Raw genomic sequence first — 19,204 nt, forward strand, 5'->3', positions numbered from 1 at the left:
CAAAAAATAAACTATATATTTTATTTATATATAAATTTAAAAAGTTTCCTCTTCTGGAGGGGCGATCGCCCCGATCGCCCCCCCTGGATTCGCCCCTGCTATATTGTCACATTTTTTCCTTATTGAGGAGGAGGTAGGTGAATGACCGCTCAAGACGTTGCCAATTTCAGTCATCTGTATCTGTCCATCAATCTCTTTTCTAGGAAACGACTGCGGAGTCGAGGAGGGTAGGTATGAGTAGGTCTGTTTTGTCAATTCTTTTGATCGAAACACCGCCCGAAATAATGAGGGCATGTGGTTCTCGAAGCCGTACATGAGAACGTGGTCGCTTCGTATTTTGAAGTGAAATAAATAAATAAGAATGTTTTTTAACTTGATGCAATAAAGAACCTATATGATACTGATTAATACAATTGGATTTGGAGCACTAGCGGATCCAGAAGGATCGTTTGGGAGGGGCGGTTGCTTTCTCGAAGATGAGCGTAGCTTCAAGGTGACCAGAATTTTAATTTACAAGAATGGGACTCATATAAATACGGGGCTGGAGGGGGGTTGTAAAAATGATTCCCAGATTCCACTTTGGGACCCGAACTTGTAAGTTTTTTTTTTTTTTTTTTTTTTTTTTTGTAATGGGAGTATTTTCTCTGTAGATTTAAATTAAATACATACTTCCGTTTCGGAGGCGTGACGGTGTCATGATTCACTTCACACACCGTCACCGCAACATATGAGATGCACTGTCTGGCACAATACTTGTACAAAAGAAAATACTGTATTGACGATATCATTCATTTTAACGAAAGAGTGTACAATTTGCTCTAATCATTTATATTTTGAGTACCAATTGCGGGACAGCAGTTTCAAAAATTAATACAAAATTAATCTATCTCTATATTTGTGTGGGGTCCACGAAACATAATATAATTATAGTTATGCTTACAACAACAATAAAATTACCTAGGTATATTATACTAGCCTTCGTCTAGGTGGGGCTCGCCCCCAGATCCCCAATCTGCTCGACATACGGCCTTGCACAGCTCGTACGTGGTACTGTGGCACAATATTTCGCGTTCTTCCTTCTGTCTTTCATATAGAATTGGTTTGAGCTAAAACTGTGTCACGAAATTCCAACACCTCGTAAGGCATTTTAATGAACCACCCCACCTTTTTTTTCCCTTCTCTTCTACGTTAAGTGAAAAAAACGTTCAAATACATGTTGAATTATTTTAAATAAAAAATCAAACTACCAATTTTCATGTTTCTAACCGCAAGGGATCCCGAGATATGGCATCTTATAATAATAATAATAATAATAATAATAATAATAATAATAATAATAATAATAATAATAATAATAATAATAATAATAATAATAATAATAGTAGTAGTAGTAGTAGTAATCCCACCCCTTTTCTTCCCTTCTAGGTAAAATATCAAAAATGCTGCTATACGTATTGAATTATTTTAAGTGGAAAGTCTATATACGAAATTTCATGTTTCTAATCTTCAAACATTCTTAGATATTGATATCTTATTATAATATTTGCAATCGCCGCCACTTTTTCTTTCCATCTTTTTTTCTCCGTTTTACTATAATATAAACAAGTTGAAACACCTGTCAAATTATTTTAAATGAGAAATCCAAATTCCAAATTTCAAGTCTCTAGTGTTAACTGGTTCGAAGAGATGAACATCTTATTAAAGTAATTTCCATCCCATTCTCCCTTCCTTTTTTCGAATTAAAAAAAATCTTCCTTAGTGGTACCTTACGTAACAAATCTTACATACTGTCCTTATTTCAAGTTTCTAGCTTAATTGGTTTGGCCTGCGCGAAGTTACTCACTCGGGATTTCGTGTTTTATGTGTGAATTACAATAAGAAGCTTGTGTTATTTCTCAAGAAAAGATGGAATGCCATTTGAAGTCACAATAAATCCCTGGTCCCTTCCTAATGTTTCCGTGTTGAACCCAAAAAGTCATGGCTCTCTTTGTTGATCTAGTATATAGCGAACGTACCTATGCTCTTTGATGCATGAGGTTCTGTGGTTTAATTCCCGGTAAGTGAGCATCGAACGCACTACACTGGGTCAGATCCAACTTTAAATTCTAGTTCTCATTCTGTAAAGCATCGCATTTGACAAACAACGTAAATACATATCAATCAATCAACCAACCGAAAAGTCTCCTCTTAGATTTAGAGAGCTTTTCGGTAAGGAGCGCTGAAGATTCTATATTTCTCTTTATTAAAGGTAAAGGTAATTGAGGTTATAATCCGGAATTCCGAAATTCATTTCATATCCTTTTTCTAGGACACAATAACATATTTTTAGTACAAAGAGTGAGCCGTCTTACCCTTCCTATTACAGTTGTTCGTCTAACGAATGAATCATATTCTCGCTACTTTGGGGGTTATGGTGACTGCCCCAAGGAACTAGGAAGAGAAGTATTCACAATTCAAATGTGTCTGTATTAAGTACTATTAAGTACCATACATTTTTATTAGACTCTGCTATGCTAGTCACACAGATTGATCGGTCGGGGAAAAGACCATATTAGTATTTCCCAATGATAAATGCTCAAAGTTCAAAAAACCCTTTGGAGGGGGCGACCGCCCCCTCCGCCCTCCCCGTGGATCCGCCAGTGATTTGGAGGAGTATTCCTTTTCCGTCCAGGGGTGTGTGTAAAGAAATTTGGAGGGGTGTTAGGGGGTATTGGGGGGGGGGGTAGATTACTCCCTGGTATCGTGTGCAAATGCACTTTTGTGAATGCCCAGTTGTTTTGAATAAATCACTTGCATCAGTTGAAGACAACCTACCAGTTTTTCCGCTTCCAATCTTTGTATTGTCGTCAATACCGAGACCACCGTATTTATTTGTTTCCGCTGGGATGTTTCCTTTTGGCAAGTACGGTACATCACTTTTTCTTGGAAATTTGTTACCAAAGATTTCTTGCAGACTGACACATGGTTGAGTGCAGGGGGAGGGATCAATTCTAGCCTTTCGCTGTTGTTCTATCAACACCACGAGGAAGATTAGGAGACTTCGGGAGGGCAGCTATGAGGCTGTGTTTTTGTCACCAGCTGCGCATTCAGAAAAGTTCGCTTTTTCCTAAAGAGACTCCTGCTTCTTGGAATTCGCCCCAGGCGAATTATTTAAACTTGTTCCTTGCATACCAACATTTGGAAGGGAGAGTTGATAGGGATCCGTTCTTTTCCAGTTTTTCCAAAGTGAATCTTTTAACATTAACATATACAGTTTTGAAATTAAGTTAGAAAGTTTTCCATCCTGACGTGGTTATTGCGTGTAGTGGCGGATCGTAGACATAAGCTCACCTATATTGATGCAGAAGCGGACAAAAGCTAACCGGACATAAACTCACAGTAAATAACACAATTATGCTACAACAAACTATGTTATAACAATGATAAAAATTATGTTTGTAATAACCTAATAATAATCAGCGCCGTTGCTACAGAGAGTCTGAACCTCTAAACCCTCTGAAAAATCTATCGTGGTGGCAAATCTCAGCATGTCATAGAAAACAGCATGCCAAACAAAGGCACTAGTGTTTTTTAAATATTATTAATTTACAATAAAATGATAGAGAGTACACACTCCACAATATGGGTATACATTATTTTGTATTGTACGCAGTTCAAAATACATTATTGCCATTAAATATATTAAAATACTCAATTGCAGCAGCTTTGTCGAAGTACTGCATAATACATATTTTCTATTAAACCTTTTGAGACTTACGCTTTTTAAGGTAAATTTTAGACTTTCAGTCAAGCAGTTATTTCGTCGAGACTTTATCGCAGGATCATGGTCCATACCAGAGATGGGCATTTTTGCTAACCCTCACTCACCCTTACCCTCAATCAACTCCCTCACACTCACCCTCAACCACCGTCAGTCACTCTGGTCACCCTCAGCCACCTTCACCATCAATCGACTCCCTTACACTCACAGTTATCTACATGTACTTACTAAACAATAAGTAAGGGTAAATATCATTCTCATTCAAGTAAAGTAAAAAAAAAAGAAAAACAGATTTTACTATTTTTAGGATTTTTGGATATCATATGACCCGTTGCTGTTGACAAGTTTTAAAAACAGGAGACAAGATGCCAATAAATACCATAAGTGCTGTTCTTGCCTTCATTAATTAGTATGGTAGTGCAGTTGAATTTTTTTCCTTTTTTTTTCTGGAAACAATACGTGGCTTCGCATTATATTGCACCAAACCTTCGGGAGCAGGAAACTTCGGTGTACGGAAAACTCGGTGTGGGGTATGTCAAGAAAGATTCGTTGTAGTAGACCGTAGGATTTATTAAAAACTCAACTTCGAGGATAAATGAGCGTGTTAGTTTCAAGGATGTAATGGAGGGTATACGCGGTATACGGCGTATACCCACCTCTAATTTTTGGAAACTATCGCATAGCCACCTAAAATTTAGGAAGTACGCCGGTATACGCTACATTCGATCAATAGTATACTCACTTCATTGGAACAAACAACAACTGCTTTTCACGAAATTTTCAAAACAAAAATATCTCACTAAACAGCTGGTCGTCAGGCTGTTACCGCGAATGATGTCTAAATTCTTTTAAAATATTTGCGTTTTCGGGGTGTGGGAATCACATTTTCTCAGAATCTCTTCTATAATGGAAAGCAGCGCTCTGAACATGCAGTGATTTTTCCTCAAGATGTTACATGCGTTGTTCCTACCTTCCAAATTCCAAACTCAATTCAAAGTCTGTCGATTGGATACAATTTAAGCAAGGCAATATGGAATAGAAAAAGTTCCTTTCTTACCGCGGAAGGAGGTTCCGAAAAAAATGTGGCCTTTCCTTTGAGAGTTAAGAGAAAATTAAATGAATGTATTTGCGCCAAGAAATCGTTGGCCTCCACAAAAATAACAAAACATCTGACCTATCGTTGGTCTAGTTTGAAGCATTCACCGTCGTTCCGAATACCACCGAATACAACAGCGAACCTCGGATTAGTACTGTTCATTTGTAGCCGCAGTTGACATGAAAGAAAGGAGCGATTGATTTCGATAAATACTCAGCAGCTAGTACTAGTAGTAGTTTTTCCTCAACCTACTGAAGAAAAAAAAGGGACGGGGTAAAAGTAAACATATTTCTTCGTTATTTCATTTTCTTTCAGATAAAAAAGAAAATTGAAGAAAATTTGTTAACAGGAAGAGGTAGAAAACAAAAGCCAGGAAAGACTTGTAGCGTATGAGCATGTCACACCAATCTTTAATCATTTCGATACAGTTGAGTTGAGTTGATTTTAGTTTTAGCGTCCCTTTCAGCAGCGAGGCTATATGAGACGTGGACCTACTGATTAACGTGGAATCCGAACCACATGAGCTCCCGCCGGGAATCGAACCCGGGTCTTCCACGCCAAAGGCAAGTACGCTAACCGCTTAGCCACGGAGGAGCTCTCATTTCGATACAGCCGTCACTTCGAAAATACAGGTACGTTGCTTAGTAGTGTTTAACCCTTTGTTAATTTATGGTACGAATCGGTACCATGGAATAGTGCTGTGTTTAAACGCTTATTAAGCTCATATAACACGTATTGAACCCGTTTTTTTAATTAGTCAAGTCAAGCATGGACCAAAGAGCACCCCAGATGCGTTTCGGAACCGGATGGTAAACTTGCCGGTGCCAAGTGGGGGCGGAGGGGTGAGGTAAATAAAAAAAACCCTTAGTTTTCAAGATAGCAAGATTAAAATTTTGCATCAAATGTGTGTGCACCTTTGAATATTTCTCTCTCTCTCTCTCTCTTTTTTATGCCAATAATTATCATAACTGCTTTTCTCCCCTTTAAAAAAATGTTATGGTAGTGGAGTTGAATTTTTTTTTTCTGGGAACAATAAGTGGCTTCGCACTATATTGCACCGGGAATCTAAGACTCCGCAATAGTGTTACCAATCGTGCCCCACACTTTCTAACTGGATCAGATTACCTTCTTTTCCTTACTTTGAAGCAAGAAAACTAATATTTTTAACAGTGTGACTTCCCTCAAGAGTAGCCTCTACTTTTAATTTTGTGCTTGGGAACATATTGTCCTGCTAGAACACATTCAATACAAACATTTCTTTATTAAATCCAAATTTAATAATAGAAAATTTAAAAGGGCGAGTTGATTATAGCCTGTATTTTGCTAAAACAACACCAATTAAAGTGAATGAAAGCTCAAGTAAGATGTTTGTGACTATGAAATTTACGTCATAACACCACATTGAGTCTAGAAGTTATGTGTAATACATTTGAGAATGATAAGCATAGTGTGGTTCTAGTTTTCGATTCATCTATACATTTCTTTAAGTATATAAAAACCGGTTCTTAAGTAGCATAATATAACGGAAAAATAGTACACTATATAAAATGAGTTAATATAAAGGACTCCGTTAAAAGAGAAATGCAATTTTCAATTTACGAAGCTATCGTGTAACTTAGGATGTTTTGTGTTCATTTTGAGCTAAACATTTTTTTCAGCAGCGAGATTGTATGGGACTTCTCTCGTCCTGAAGGCGTAAACACTCACCACTTATTCGCAAGGAATCAATACGAATATATGTGCCTGGGAACACTTAGCTGTTTCTTCAGGTATGTGATAGTCTTTACTGGAAAAGGAACTGATATATCCTCAATAAAAGTATTGTGGTAAACAACACCAAACTCGAGTTGTGGCAAACGACACAGCGTTGATTCAGAGTAACTTTCGAAAAAAGACTTTAATAAAAGAAAGGTGTGTGTGTTTGTTTTCTAGGATGTCAACTTGCCACTTTCTTTTTTATTCTAGCCCATTGTTTTATTAGGGAAAGTATTCTTTTTTAATGTTCGTGATTTAAATTTTTTGATTTTTAATTTCTCCTTCTGGCCTATTTTGGTGTCCCTTGCTTTAAAAGTATTCTTATATATAATGTTATGTTGCTTTAATTTTTATTTATAAACAGGGACTTACGCAGGGGGTGGGTCCTGGGGGTCCGGAGCCCCCGAAATCTGACTTTTTTGTAAATTTAGTCTTATTTTAGGGGCAATTTTACAATTTTTAATATAATTTAGCCTGAAATTATGTTTGGACCCTCCCCGAGAAGCTCTTAAACCATCCCGAAATAAATTCCTGCGTACGTTCCTGTTCATAAATATTAAAATTACATCATACAGTAGTAACATTTTGCGTAGTATACATTTAAAGATGTCAAGAAGAAATCAGTAAAATTAACTTGCTAAAATTTTCGTTTATTTCAAAGAATAAATAGAATGTTTAATCATACAAGTTAATGGGCTGAGAAACCATGATGCTGTCGACATTCAACACACTTAAGTGCTACTCTTGTTTGTTGGGATTTATAAAACCTACAATTAAAATAATACCTATTTCGCTAGATATTTCTATGAACGCACGGGTTCATTAGTTGTTAGTATATAAATTTCCTACCTTGGAAACTCAACCGGTTTCCGTACTGTATGATGTTTATGTAAAAAAAAAAAAAAAAAAAAAAAGCAATGGAATTTGTTACTAAAACAACAAATACAAATGCCAGCCTCAAACACTACTCATGAAAATCTATGAAAAAGACATTTCTATTTCCAAAACCAGCCTCAAATGTCTCACACTCTTCAAGTGAATAAATATCACACATTACAAATAGTACATCGACTCTCTCGCCCGACTCCCGACTCAATCGACTCCGTCACCCACCCTCACCCTGACCTTCAATCGAACACCCTCACCCTCAGCCACTCTCACTGTCAATCGTCTCCCTCATACAGTTACCTTCATGTATTTAATAAACAATAAGTAAGGTTAAATATGATTCTCATTCAAGTGATTGAAATTTATATATTATAATATAGATAGGAATACATTATATCTTCGGTATATTATTATTTATATTACATACATATATATATATATATATATATATATATATATATATATATATATATATATATTAAATAGATAGTCATTTTATATTGCGCTCGCTCGGACTCACTTCGGTCAGTTGTGCTCGCACTCATTTCGACTTGCTCTGACTTATTTTATTAGGATTCGGGCTCGCTCTTAATTATTGAACCCGAGCCCAGTTGAGTGCGAGTGGCTTGCTCGAAAGTTTGGTCATCTATGTGCTAAGCCAAATTTGTAAAAAAAAAAAAAAAAAAAAAAAATATTCTTGGATATCATATGACCCGTTGCTGTTGACAAGTTTTTAAAAAAGGAGACTAGATGCCAATAAATACCATAAGTGCTGTTATTGCCTTCATTAATTAGTATGGTAGTACAGTTGGAATTTTTATTTTCTTCTGAGAACAATAAAGGTTTTCGCACTATATTGCACCAAGCCTTCCTTATATATATTTGGGAACCTGAGACACCGCAATATTGTTCCGAATTGTGCCCTGCACTTTCTAACTGGATCAGATTATCTTCTTTCTCGTACTTTGAGGCAAGAAAACTATTTTTTTTACCAGTGTGACTTCCCTCAAGAGCAGCCTTTATTTTTAATTATGTGCTTGAGAACACATTGTCCTGCTAGAATACGTTAAATATAAACAATTCTTTATTAAATCCGAATATAAGAATAGAAAATTTGAAAGGACGAGTTGATTATATTTTTATTTTATTTTATTTTATTTATTTAACAATCTAACTCCAACAGGGACGATCATCCCCAATTATAGGATCTTTTACAACAGTTGATTTACAATTTTATAGCCTGTATTTTGCTAAAAGAACAAATATTAAAGTTAATGAAAGCTCAAGTAAGATGTTTGTGACTATGAAATTTACGTCATAACACCACATTGAGTCTAGAAGTTATGTGTAATACATTTGAGAATGATAAGCATAATGTGGTTCTACTTTTCGATTCATCTATACATTACTTTAAGTATATAAAAGTACACTATATAAAATGAGTTAATATAAATGACTCCGTTAAAAGAGAAGTTATCGTGAAATTTAGGATGTTTCGTGTTTATTTGGAGCTAAATATTTTTTCAGCAGCCAGATTGTATGAGACTTATCTCGTCCCGAAGGCAAGAACACTCACCACTTTTTTGCAAGGGATCAATACGAATATAAGTTCCCGGCAACATTTAGCTGTTTCGTCAGATATGTGCTAATCTGTACTGGAATAGGAACTGTTATATCCTGAATAAAAATATTGTGACAAACTACACCAAAATCGAGTTGTGGGAAACGACATACCTCTGTTTCAGAGTAGCTTTCGAAAAAAGACTTTATATAAATTTCCTACCTTGTAAATTCAAGAGGTTTCCTTACTCTATGATGTTTATGTTTTTTTTAAAAAAAAAAGAAAAAAGATGCAATGGAATTTGTTACTTAGACAACAAATACAAATGCCAGCCTCAAACATCTCTCATGAAAATCTATGGAAAAAACATTTCCATTTCCAAAACCAGCCTCAAATGTGTCACACTCTTCAAGTGGATAATTATAACACATTACAAATAGTACATCTACTCTCTCGGCCGACTCCCGACTCAATCGACTCCCTCACCCTCAGCCACGCTCATGCACCATCCTTTACCCTCAAGAAGTGTTGGTAAGCCAAGCTCCTTAAATACGAAATTAGAATGAGTAGTTTAAGGTTCCACGGCTATGCCCTTTATTCTAAAGAAGACGGGTGACTAATGCAAATGAATAAAGGTAAAATTAAGTCCTTGTGTTCGCTCACCGAGAATTGAACCCGCGACCCTGTGCATCACTGGCGCACACGCTAACCACTAGACTTGTGATGAGGAAAGTTAGAAAATAAGTATAAATTTGTATTATTTAAAGTTGAACTAACCACTAATTATGTTTCTGTATGGGAGTGGCAAAACATGATGTGTACTGTACATTTAAGCAGGCAACCAAATCTCAAACTTTATCAATTAATTTTAAAATACTTTAAGTTCAGTGGTGAAAACGATATATATATATATATATATATATATATATATATATATATATATATATATATATATATATATATATATATATATATATATATACTGCTAAGCAGGCATGTAGAAGCTAATACGTCATTCTATTAAATTATAGATCATCCGTTACAACGAATGTTATGAGAACCTGTGACTATGACACGTCTTACAAGGAATGCTTTTCCAACAATTACAGAATTTTCGTGACCTTTACACCCCTCTCGAGCCTTTATAGTTTGCTTCTGACAAAAAGAATGTGTTTTCCGGATGAGTAAGTAACTATTCCAAGAAACAAAGTATGTGATTCTAACGACTGCAAAAATGTTAATAACCTCTTTTAAGTCAGACATAAATGCTATGTTTTTGTTTGGTTACATAAAATATGACCATTCTATAATATTCTATATGACCATTATATAAAATTCTAGCTATATGACCACTCGAAAAAAATACTAGAGAGGGGAAAAAATTAAAATGTTCTTCTGGGAGGGAATTAAATTTTTGTCACACGGAATATCCCTTTCACCATCCCCATTAATTCGTACACTGCACCAACTGATGTTTTGTGGCCTAATTACGTGACTCTGTGCCAAACAGGTTGCTACTCTATTTGAAAAATGAAATGAAATCTTTTAGTTTTACGTCCCACGATTATGCCGGTTAGCCTAAAGGAGACGTTGATGATGAGAAATGAATGAAATGGTGGAATGAAGAAAGTGGGAGGAAACGAGAGAACCCCGAGGAAACCCACGCACACGGTGATTGTCCACCACAAAGTTAACTTGGCGGGGGCTGGGATCGAACCCGGGACCCCAAGCACCAGAAGTGAACGCTCTACCACTGAGCCAGCGTGGCCCTACTCTATTTGAAGTTCGCAGGAAACTGCTATTTCTTCAATCATTTCCCAAATAAATAACTTTCAAGCAAACATCCTTCAGGAATTCATTCTGGTGATGGGCATTTTCGCTTAGCCTCACTCACCCTCACCCTCAATCAATTCCCTCAACATTACCCTCATTCACCTTCAACCTCAATCGACTTCCTCACCCTCACCCTCAGGCACCCTCAGTTGACTCCCTCACCCTCAGCCACCCTCACCCTCAGCCACCCTCACCCTCAGTTGATTTCCTCATACTCGCCCTCAGCCACCCTCACCCTCAGTTGAATCCTTCACCCTCACCCTCAGTCGACCCCTACACCCTCACCCTCAACCACCCTCACCCTCAATCGACGCCTTCACCCTCACCCTCAACCACCCTCACCCTCAATCGACTCCCTCCCCTCACCCTCAGTTGACTCCCTCACCCTCACCCTCAGACACCCTCACCCTCAACCGACTCTCCCACCCTCACCCTCAGACACCCTCACCCTCAGTCGACCCCATCACCCTCACCCTCAGACACCCTCACCCTCAATGGAATCTGTCACACTCACCCTCAGACACCCTCACCCTCATCTACCGAAATGAGGGTGAGTGAGGGTGAGGGCGGCCCTCTTGAGGGCAAAAATGAGTGAGGGTGCCCATCTCTGCATAATACACTTGACACAACAAAGACGGGAAACAACTCTCGCACATATTCACATTGGAAGGTGATATGATCACTTGTCTGGCGGGGCAGCAACATCGTTTGCGTTAGTACACACAATTATTGTTCACAGGAAGCGCACTTTTAGTTTTCTGAAGTTTATTGGCTCGATTGTATTTATGACGAGAGGAGGACTGAGATCGGCGTTTTTGACGCCTCTTCTCTGCTAGAGAGGGAACTGGGATGCTTCTATAGTTAGAGAATCCATATCGGATAAAACACTCATTTCCTGGTGGGAGTCTTTCGTGATCGCTAACAATCGAGTACTTACGTCGGTTTCAGGTAACGGATCCGCCTCCGATTCTGGAAATACTGGAGCAGGAGGACTCTGTTGTGGATGATCCGAAGCAGTCGCCACAATGGTACTGGAGATTGATGTGTCACTTGGAGATGTATTAGATGCAAGATTCCTCTGGGAGACAGTAGTGGGAGAACTGGTGATAGGTGCAACTGTAGAACTAGTGGTAACATCGAGTTGACTATTAGGTTCATTTATAGTGTGTGCACAGGGAAGAGCAGGACCAGAAGTCACAGTTGGAGATGGAAGGTTTTCCTTAAAGTCGGAGGACGTTTCTCATTTAATACGGGAAAGCTGGTAAATGAATGAACATCCGGTAAAATATCCACTTTGTTCAAAGAACCGGGCATGGGCGGTGATCTGGATGTTGGAGCACCGGTGAGGGAATCCGATACAGCTGGAGGGATACGGCGCTTCGCAGATTCCATAAAAACTGACAAACGTAAAGTATTCACTCGAATAACTGACATGGTTCACCTAGAACATAAAACAGTACTTCACACTAGACTATATGAAGAAAGTAGGAAATAGCAAACACTAAGTACTGGATAGCAGAAAATACTCCACTTGACGATGCGGGGCGAGTTGAAAAAAACACTCAACACTGCAACTCGCACACCTACCGAGACAGCGGTGTGAACAGCACGGCGTCTGTCGAGCAACTACCTACCACGGAGCTAACACAAGGACCCTTCGGAACATGCTTCTAGCGATGTATAGCGGCTCTCAAGATAATTATGACATTCATATCCACTGCAAACGCTGTTTTTGTTCTACTTTGACTTTTATTTTAGTACTCAAACGAGAATTATGTTCTATGTCTTAACTTTGAACATTCTTTTACATAGGAAAAATTCCTTTACGTACAGTATCTAAATGTTCCATTATGTATGGATATCTAAATGACAAACAAGTATGTGCTGACATTAATAAAAGGTTTCGAAATATTGTATCATTAAGTATTTCAATCAATGTTACTTTTTTCTACACTTGGTAAGAAGTCTTATTATATTTAAAAGAAGAAAAACACATCTGCAAATTTTTTCCCGATCGCAAACGTTGGCTTGGAGGTTCGAACCTGGTTTACTTTTTTCCGAAGATACCCGAAGTTGGACTTAGAAAATTTTTGCCTCAAAATGGCAATAAAGAGTGCGGCCAACCTTTATAAGGCAAGGTGTATATATTCCTGTAAAGTTACTCATCTGTAATCCTATGATTGTAAGTATTCCATTTATGTTAATTTTTATTTTTCTTTCTACTAACTTACGTAAATTACAAAGCCATTTTAATATAGGATGCGGTCTATGTGAAAAATCTGAAATAAAACTTAATTTTACACAAATTTTCATTACACAGTATATTAGCAATAATGAACTTTATGTAACATATTTCGAAGTACATAGAAAACTTTACTTTTTACGTTACAGGAGCAGATGTTTATGAGAATTGTGTATGGCTTAAGACTCAGACTGCACTACAATTTGAAGATCCTGGTTTTCGATGTGATCTTTGTGGGAAGTATTATCTGCGGAAGAGAACGCTAAGTCGCCATCGGCGCTATGATTGTGGTATTGAACCAAAATTTACCTGTATTTTATGTAATATGAAATTTCGTCGTCGCTATACACTCACTGGTCATTTAACTGGATTGCACGGACTCAGCAAACAAGAAGCTGAATTAAGGGCAGCTGACATGGCAAATCAAAGTGATTTAAATTAACTCGTAAGTGATTTATTGATCATGGAGTGCATGTCGATTTTCCTGTTCATGAGAAGTATTCACGCATTTTAATATTTTTTGAGCTTATTCTTTACTATTCTATAATACAATATTTCGAACATGGTAAATGTATTATGTATATTGTGGTATACGAACAGAACTTCACAGACTCAATCTTGCCAATATAAAACGTCATCATGGCATTAAGAATGTGAGATATATAATCATACACAATACAGATATATGTCAATATACATATATAGTACACAGATAGCCATCAAAGTGATTGGTTTATAGAATTACTAAATAAAGGATTTTAAGTTTTGTGTTAACTCAGAAGGAACAAAACTTCAAAGTACTGGTGTAATTAGTGCTATACTTTCCTCAAACATAATATCTGTAGATGAAACACACACAATTCGGTTGTATTCTTCGGCCTTCGTGTTTAGGGATTTATAATATTCATATATTCATCACACACCGCAATCACTTTGAGTAGTATTAGTAAGTATAGACAATACAAATCACAGTTTGTCACATCTCCAGGTCATGCGTAGGAGGTATCATCCAACAACCACTCGGGTTAGATTTCCGGCGGGAGTTCATGTGGTTCGGATTCCACGTTTATCAGTAGGTCCCGTCTTATATAGCCTCGCTGCTGAAAGCGTCTCAAAATCAACTCAAATCCAACAACCACAGTAATGTGATAAGAAAATTACGGTCTCTCTTGGAAGTACGCTTTGTTTCAGCAAAGCGACAACACTCCAGTTACTATATTTTATTGTAAAATAATTTTTAAATAAAGATAGTGGATATGGAGCAAATTCGACGGCTAGCCAACTGTCAGTTTCTTATTCAGAGCTCACTATAGAGAGCATCATCAGATTTGTTCGCTCTCTATATTGTTTGCTGCATTACCTAAGAAGATTTCAGTTCCTATACCACTGCATCACGCTTCCTCAGCCTGCGAATCGTGGAGAAGGCCTCTAGATATAGGGATTAGTTGCGAATATATTGAATAAGCAGTCCCGGACAGATGATAAGGTGTGATCTTCCAGCTATGTTTTAGTGTGGGTTAACATCATCCTGTAAATAGGCACCCGTTCAGAAACGTTCACAATAGACTCGGAAGATGATTGATAATTTGATATAATCTCAGCAGAGTAAAATAGACATGAGATTTAGAACATGGAATATAAGAAGTTTCTATGGGGCAGGCGCATGAAAATCCGTAACAGGCGGCTTATAAAAATCTAGCATGGACCTGGCAGTTCATAAAATTAGGTGGGAAGGAAAGGGAGCGATACAGACAGAAATTTTTGTTTTTTATGGGAAGGAAATGAAAATCAGGGACTTGGCAAGTCGTTCACAAACGAATAATATCATTAATCAAACGTGTAGAATTAATTAACTCTAGACTTTCTTTTATTACTCTTCATGGTCTATGGTACGATATTCTAAATGTACATACCCGAACAGTAGTTAAAAATGATAATGTAAAGGGAAGCTTTTACTAGGAAGTAGAATGGGTATTTAACAAACTTCCCTGATACTATATGAACATTTTATCACGGGATTTCAATGTAGGTAGGAGGAGAGGATATTTTCAAACCAATTATAAGGAACGAATCTCTGCATAAGGAAAAGAATGACAACGACGTTAGACTCGTGAACTTTGCAATGTCTAGAAATCTTATCGTGAAGAGTACAAAAATACCACATCGTACCATTCATAAATATGCTTAGACTTCACCAGATGGAAAAACATAATCAAATTGATCATGTTTTAGTACATAGAAGAAGACAGTCTAGTATAATTTACATTCGGTCGTTTAAGGGAGCTGACTGTAATACTGACCACTACCTGATAGCAGCGATTTCAAGAGAGAGATGATCATTGAAAATGGAAATAATGGTCTCAAAGCAGAGAAGTTTAATTTAAAGAAATTATAGGTAAATCAGGCGAGAAAAGAATACCAGACTGAAGTGTCGAATAAATTGTCCATTTTAAAAGATTCAGAATGCGTGTTGAGGTTATTTGGGTTAAAACTAGTGATAGCATTAACATTTCATCGGAAACATTAGGGCGCGTGGAAATGTGTGCGAAGAAAGTGATTCGACTAGAGTGCACTAAGTTAGCAGAGAAGAAAAAACAGCCAAAACTGTGGCTACAAAAGTCGAATGATAGAACTGCACAAAAGTTCGTTGATATCACGCGCAGGAGACTTCGGAAACTTCTAGAACAACGAACCATAAGCTTTGAAAGCCAAAATTGTGAACTTAAGTTAATTGTGAAAACAATGTAATCAAGACATGCAAAAAGGCATGAATGAGTTTAAGAAAAGTTAACAGTGTCACGCATATATATTAAGGCAATCGGACGGGACAATTCTCAAGGATAATATTTTGAATAGATTGTAAAATTTCTTTGTTAGTTTGCTCAACAGAGCCAACAATGTGTACGTAAAAAGGTCAAATACCACAACTGTTTATCCCAGAGCCCAACCGAACAGAAATAGAAATTACTATAAAGAAATTAAAGAAACACAAATCTCCGAGTGGAGAAAAATACCTGCTGTGTTAATTTTAGCTGAAGGGGAAAAGCTGCGGAACGAAATACACAAACTTATTCTCACCTGGAACATCGAGGAATTGCTACAAGAGAGGAAAGAATCAACCATTGTCCCATTTTACAGGAGAGGTGACAAAACTGATCTTAATAATTACCAGGCCATCTCTTTTGTCAATGTCCCATAAAATTATCACAAACATACTGTTAACAGGTTGACTCCATATGCCGATGAAATTATTGGAGATTGTCAGTGCGGATTTAGGCGAAATCGAACATCTATGGACTAGATATTCACCATTTGTCAAATTCTCGGGAAAAATAGAAATACAATACTCCAGTACATACTGCTCTCCTTCAACAAAAGATCATCATTACATATCCCGAACACGCGTACCAACTGTTTTACACGACAGTCGAATGTATTGCTCATGTCACTACAATTGACACAAAGCACTTCACTGACATAATTTTCCTTTGTACTACACGTTGTTGCCGTTCGTACGCCTACTCATCATATCCAGATCACATGTAATAGCTGCACACACTGTTCATCAATATTTTCGTAGTGTAAAGTCAGATCACTAGGAAAAACAAGTGATATCACCAGCGCCCGGCCTGAAAGATATTTTACGTATTTGGTTGGTGTGAATGAAATGTCCATTTTGGCTTCTGGTGAAAAACTCACCTCATCAATATAGCAGAGGGATGTACTGATGTGACATGTCTAACGTCGCAAACTCAGTACAGGCCCAAGAAACAAGCAGTGGTATCCAGACAGTCTAGAGGCAGTGTATTCTTGAACAGAGTCATAGGTAGGTGCAGAATGGAGAACACACAATTGTAAGTGATTTTCTTTTTACAATTTTAAATCGAAATGCTATGCACATCAAGCTACGCATTTGACCTAGGATTGGCGAATAAACACACCATTCGCTATTGGTTTTTCAACTTTCATTTCGGTAATACATTACAAAATTATCCCCGCGGCCTCACGAACACATGGAAGCACAACCTCGGAAAAGTCACTGTCATGCATTTGCAGACGAGTTAGACACAAACCATACAACCTGTCGTTCGGTGGCTCTGTATATAATACGCAAGGTGAAAACTTTAAACTCATGGGTACTACATGAGATGACAACGACCAACAAATCACTGTTTGGCTGAGTGTAATTCTCTGATTTTAATGAACAATCGGGAAAGTTCCCTGCATTGGAGTATAACTTCGTATGAAAAATGGATTTGCTATGACAATCGTAAAAGGTCAGGACAATAATTGGATCTTAACAACATCCAGGACGATTTTCTAAACTACCTCTCCACCCATGAAAAGTATTGGTGGCATGATATGCCATAGTGGGAGTGCTCTATCATGTGTTTTTCAGGCGAGGGAAAACCACCAATGCATATTGTTATGGGGTGTTCTCCTTGTAATACGTCGTATACATATCTGCAAGCATTCAACAATGGCTGACGTTATTCTTATGTTGCACAAGAATGGTGTCGCGCAGAGGAATAGGCTTTCCGTGAGTTACAATATGAAATCCTTCCTCGCCCCCACCGATATGTATTTCATTAACCACCACCAATTTCGGCATCTCGGTCACTTCCTGAGGAGAAGATCTTCTACGATGATTGTGTGATGTAACATGTGATTGAGGACTTCTTGATAACGCAAACTCCAGAGTTATTTTTCCACGGAATCCAGTCGTTGGCTGAGAGATGCAAAGGCATGTAATTGCAGGCGGTAACTAGTTTGGTTAAATAGATACTGTAGTTTTTTTATTTTTTGACCTTTGGAAATAGCTATTTCCGTAGACATTTTATTCACACCTACGTTTATAAGAATCTTAACAAGCGTAATCACTTAAAAAGGTTTAGGATGTTCCCATTACTACGCAACTGTATTGTATATAAGTGTGCTCGTAATTCTTGGGCAGTTGCCACGTTGAATACATTCTAGCTTCCGAATGAATAATGCTGCCGTTTAACAGATCTTCTTCTTGTCTTTTCTGGTATATTATAACCCAGGTTTATATATTACAGTCCTAGTCATATTTTAAATTTCACACTAAATTTGTAATGGCATATTTAAAGATGGTACGGGGATACGTCAACTCATTCTCTTTTATTCTCCTTCAGAGCTCTGTGACACTGAGCCAAAGAGATTATCAACAAAGTATTCCTCTGTTTGTTTTTAGCATTGCATTAGCACAATCTTGCTCCCCTATGCTATGTTTGAACTTCTCTTTCTGCTCCCCAAATGGTGCTCAGTCACTATAACTTTGCCAATACCCCTTTCTTCACATGTTCTATTAAATGGACAATGTTTCATTTCGCAACGTAAATTCTTCTAAGTTGAACCAAGTGATAAACTTAGGCTTGAAGCCGAATATCCTTCGTAACTTCTTTTGTAAATAGTAAAAAGTTAATATTTTTTCATTATATTTAAGTAAACTGATAGGATTTCTGATTTAATTCATTAACAATTTTATTTAAATAATACGTCTAACTTCAATAGTGGTCGTTGTGAAATGGAAAGAGATTTTTCCTTTGGAATTTTTTCTGTAGTTCCTTTATTTGCGTGTTAATAACTGCCGCGTTACATACATTACAAAGGAACAATAATCAATTTCATTTCTCAAATTATTTGTATCAATGATCATTATTCTTTTAAAAGTTTTCTCTTGCCATTATTTTGCAGGGCTGCTTCACTTGAAGCTCATGTCTCAGATGGTCTATTATCGGTTACCTGATGCTTCCAAAGAGGAACCAAGTTATCCTCCAATGGAATTATCATCAAACATTACTCAGATTGCAATCGTTCAGTCCGACCTTACGTGTAATGAATGCAACAAACTCTATTCATCTAAAAGCACACTTCTACGTCACCGGAGATACGAATGTGGTGTGGAACCAAGATTCAAGTGTAGTCTTTGCTCCAAAAGATTTACTCATAATTTTAATTTGAAGAGTCATCTAATTTGGCATAAGAAACAGTGATGTTAGACGACATGTACTCTATGGAAATAATATATGAATTGGAACGCTTGGA

General features: G+C 37.2%; 1 protein-coding gene across 1 annotated transcript in view; it reads left to right on the plus strand.

Moving 5' to 3' along the window:
- LOC145674949 (uncharacterized) overlaps window positions 1–18,985 on the plus strand; it is a 768,948-nt gene extending 749,963 nt beyond the window's left edge. Inside the window, exons 5-6 of the mRNA XM_081745245.1 lie at window positions 13,285–13,580; window positions 18,854–18,985. Coding sequence (XP_081601371.1) covers window positions 13,285–13,577 — 293 coding nt within the window. The 3' untranslated portion in view covers window positions 13,578–13,580; window positions 18,854–18,985. The remainder of the gene's footprint in view (window positions 1–13,284; window positions 13,581–18,853) is intronic.
- Window positions 18,986–19,204: the final 219 nt, after the last annotated feature.

Source organism: Thermobia domestica, chromosome 18, assembly GCF_964235325.1.
Source record: "Thermobia domestica chromosome 18, izTheDome1.hap1.1, whole genome shotgun sequence".
NCBI lineage: Eukaryota > Metazoa > Arthropoda > Insecta > Zygentoma > Lepismatidae > Thermobia > Thermobia domestica.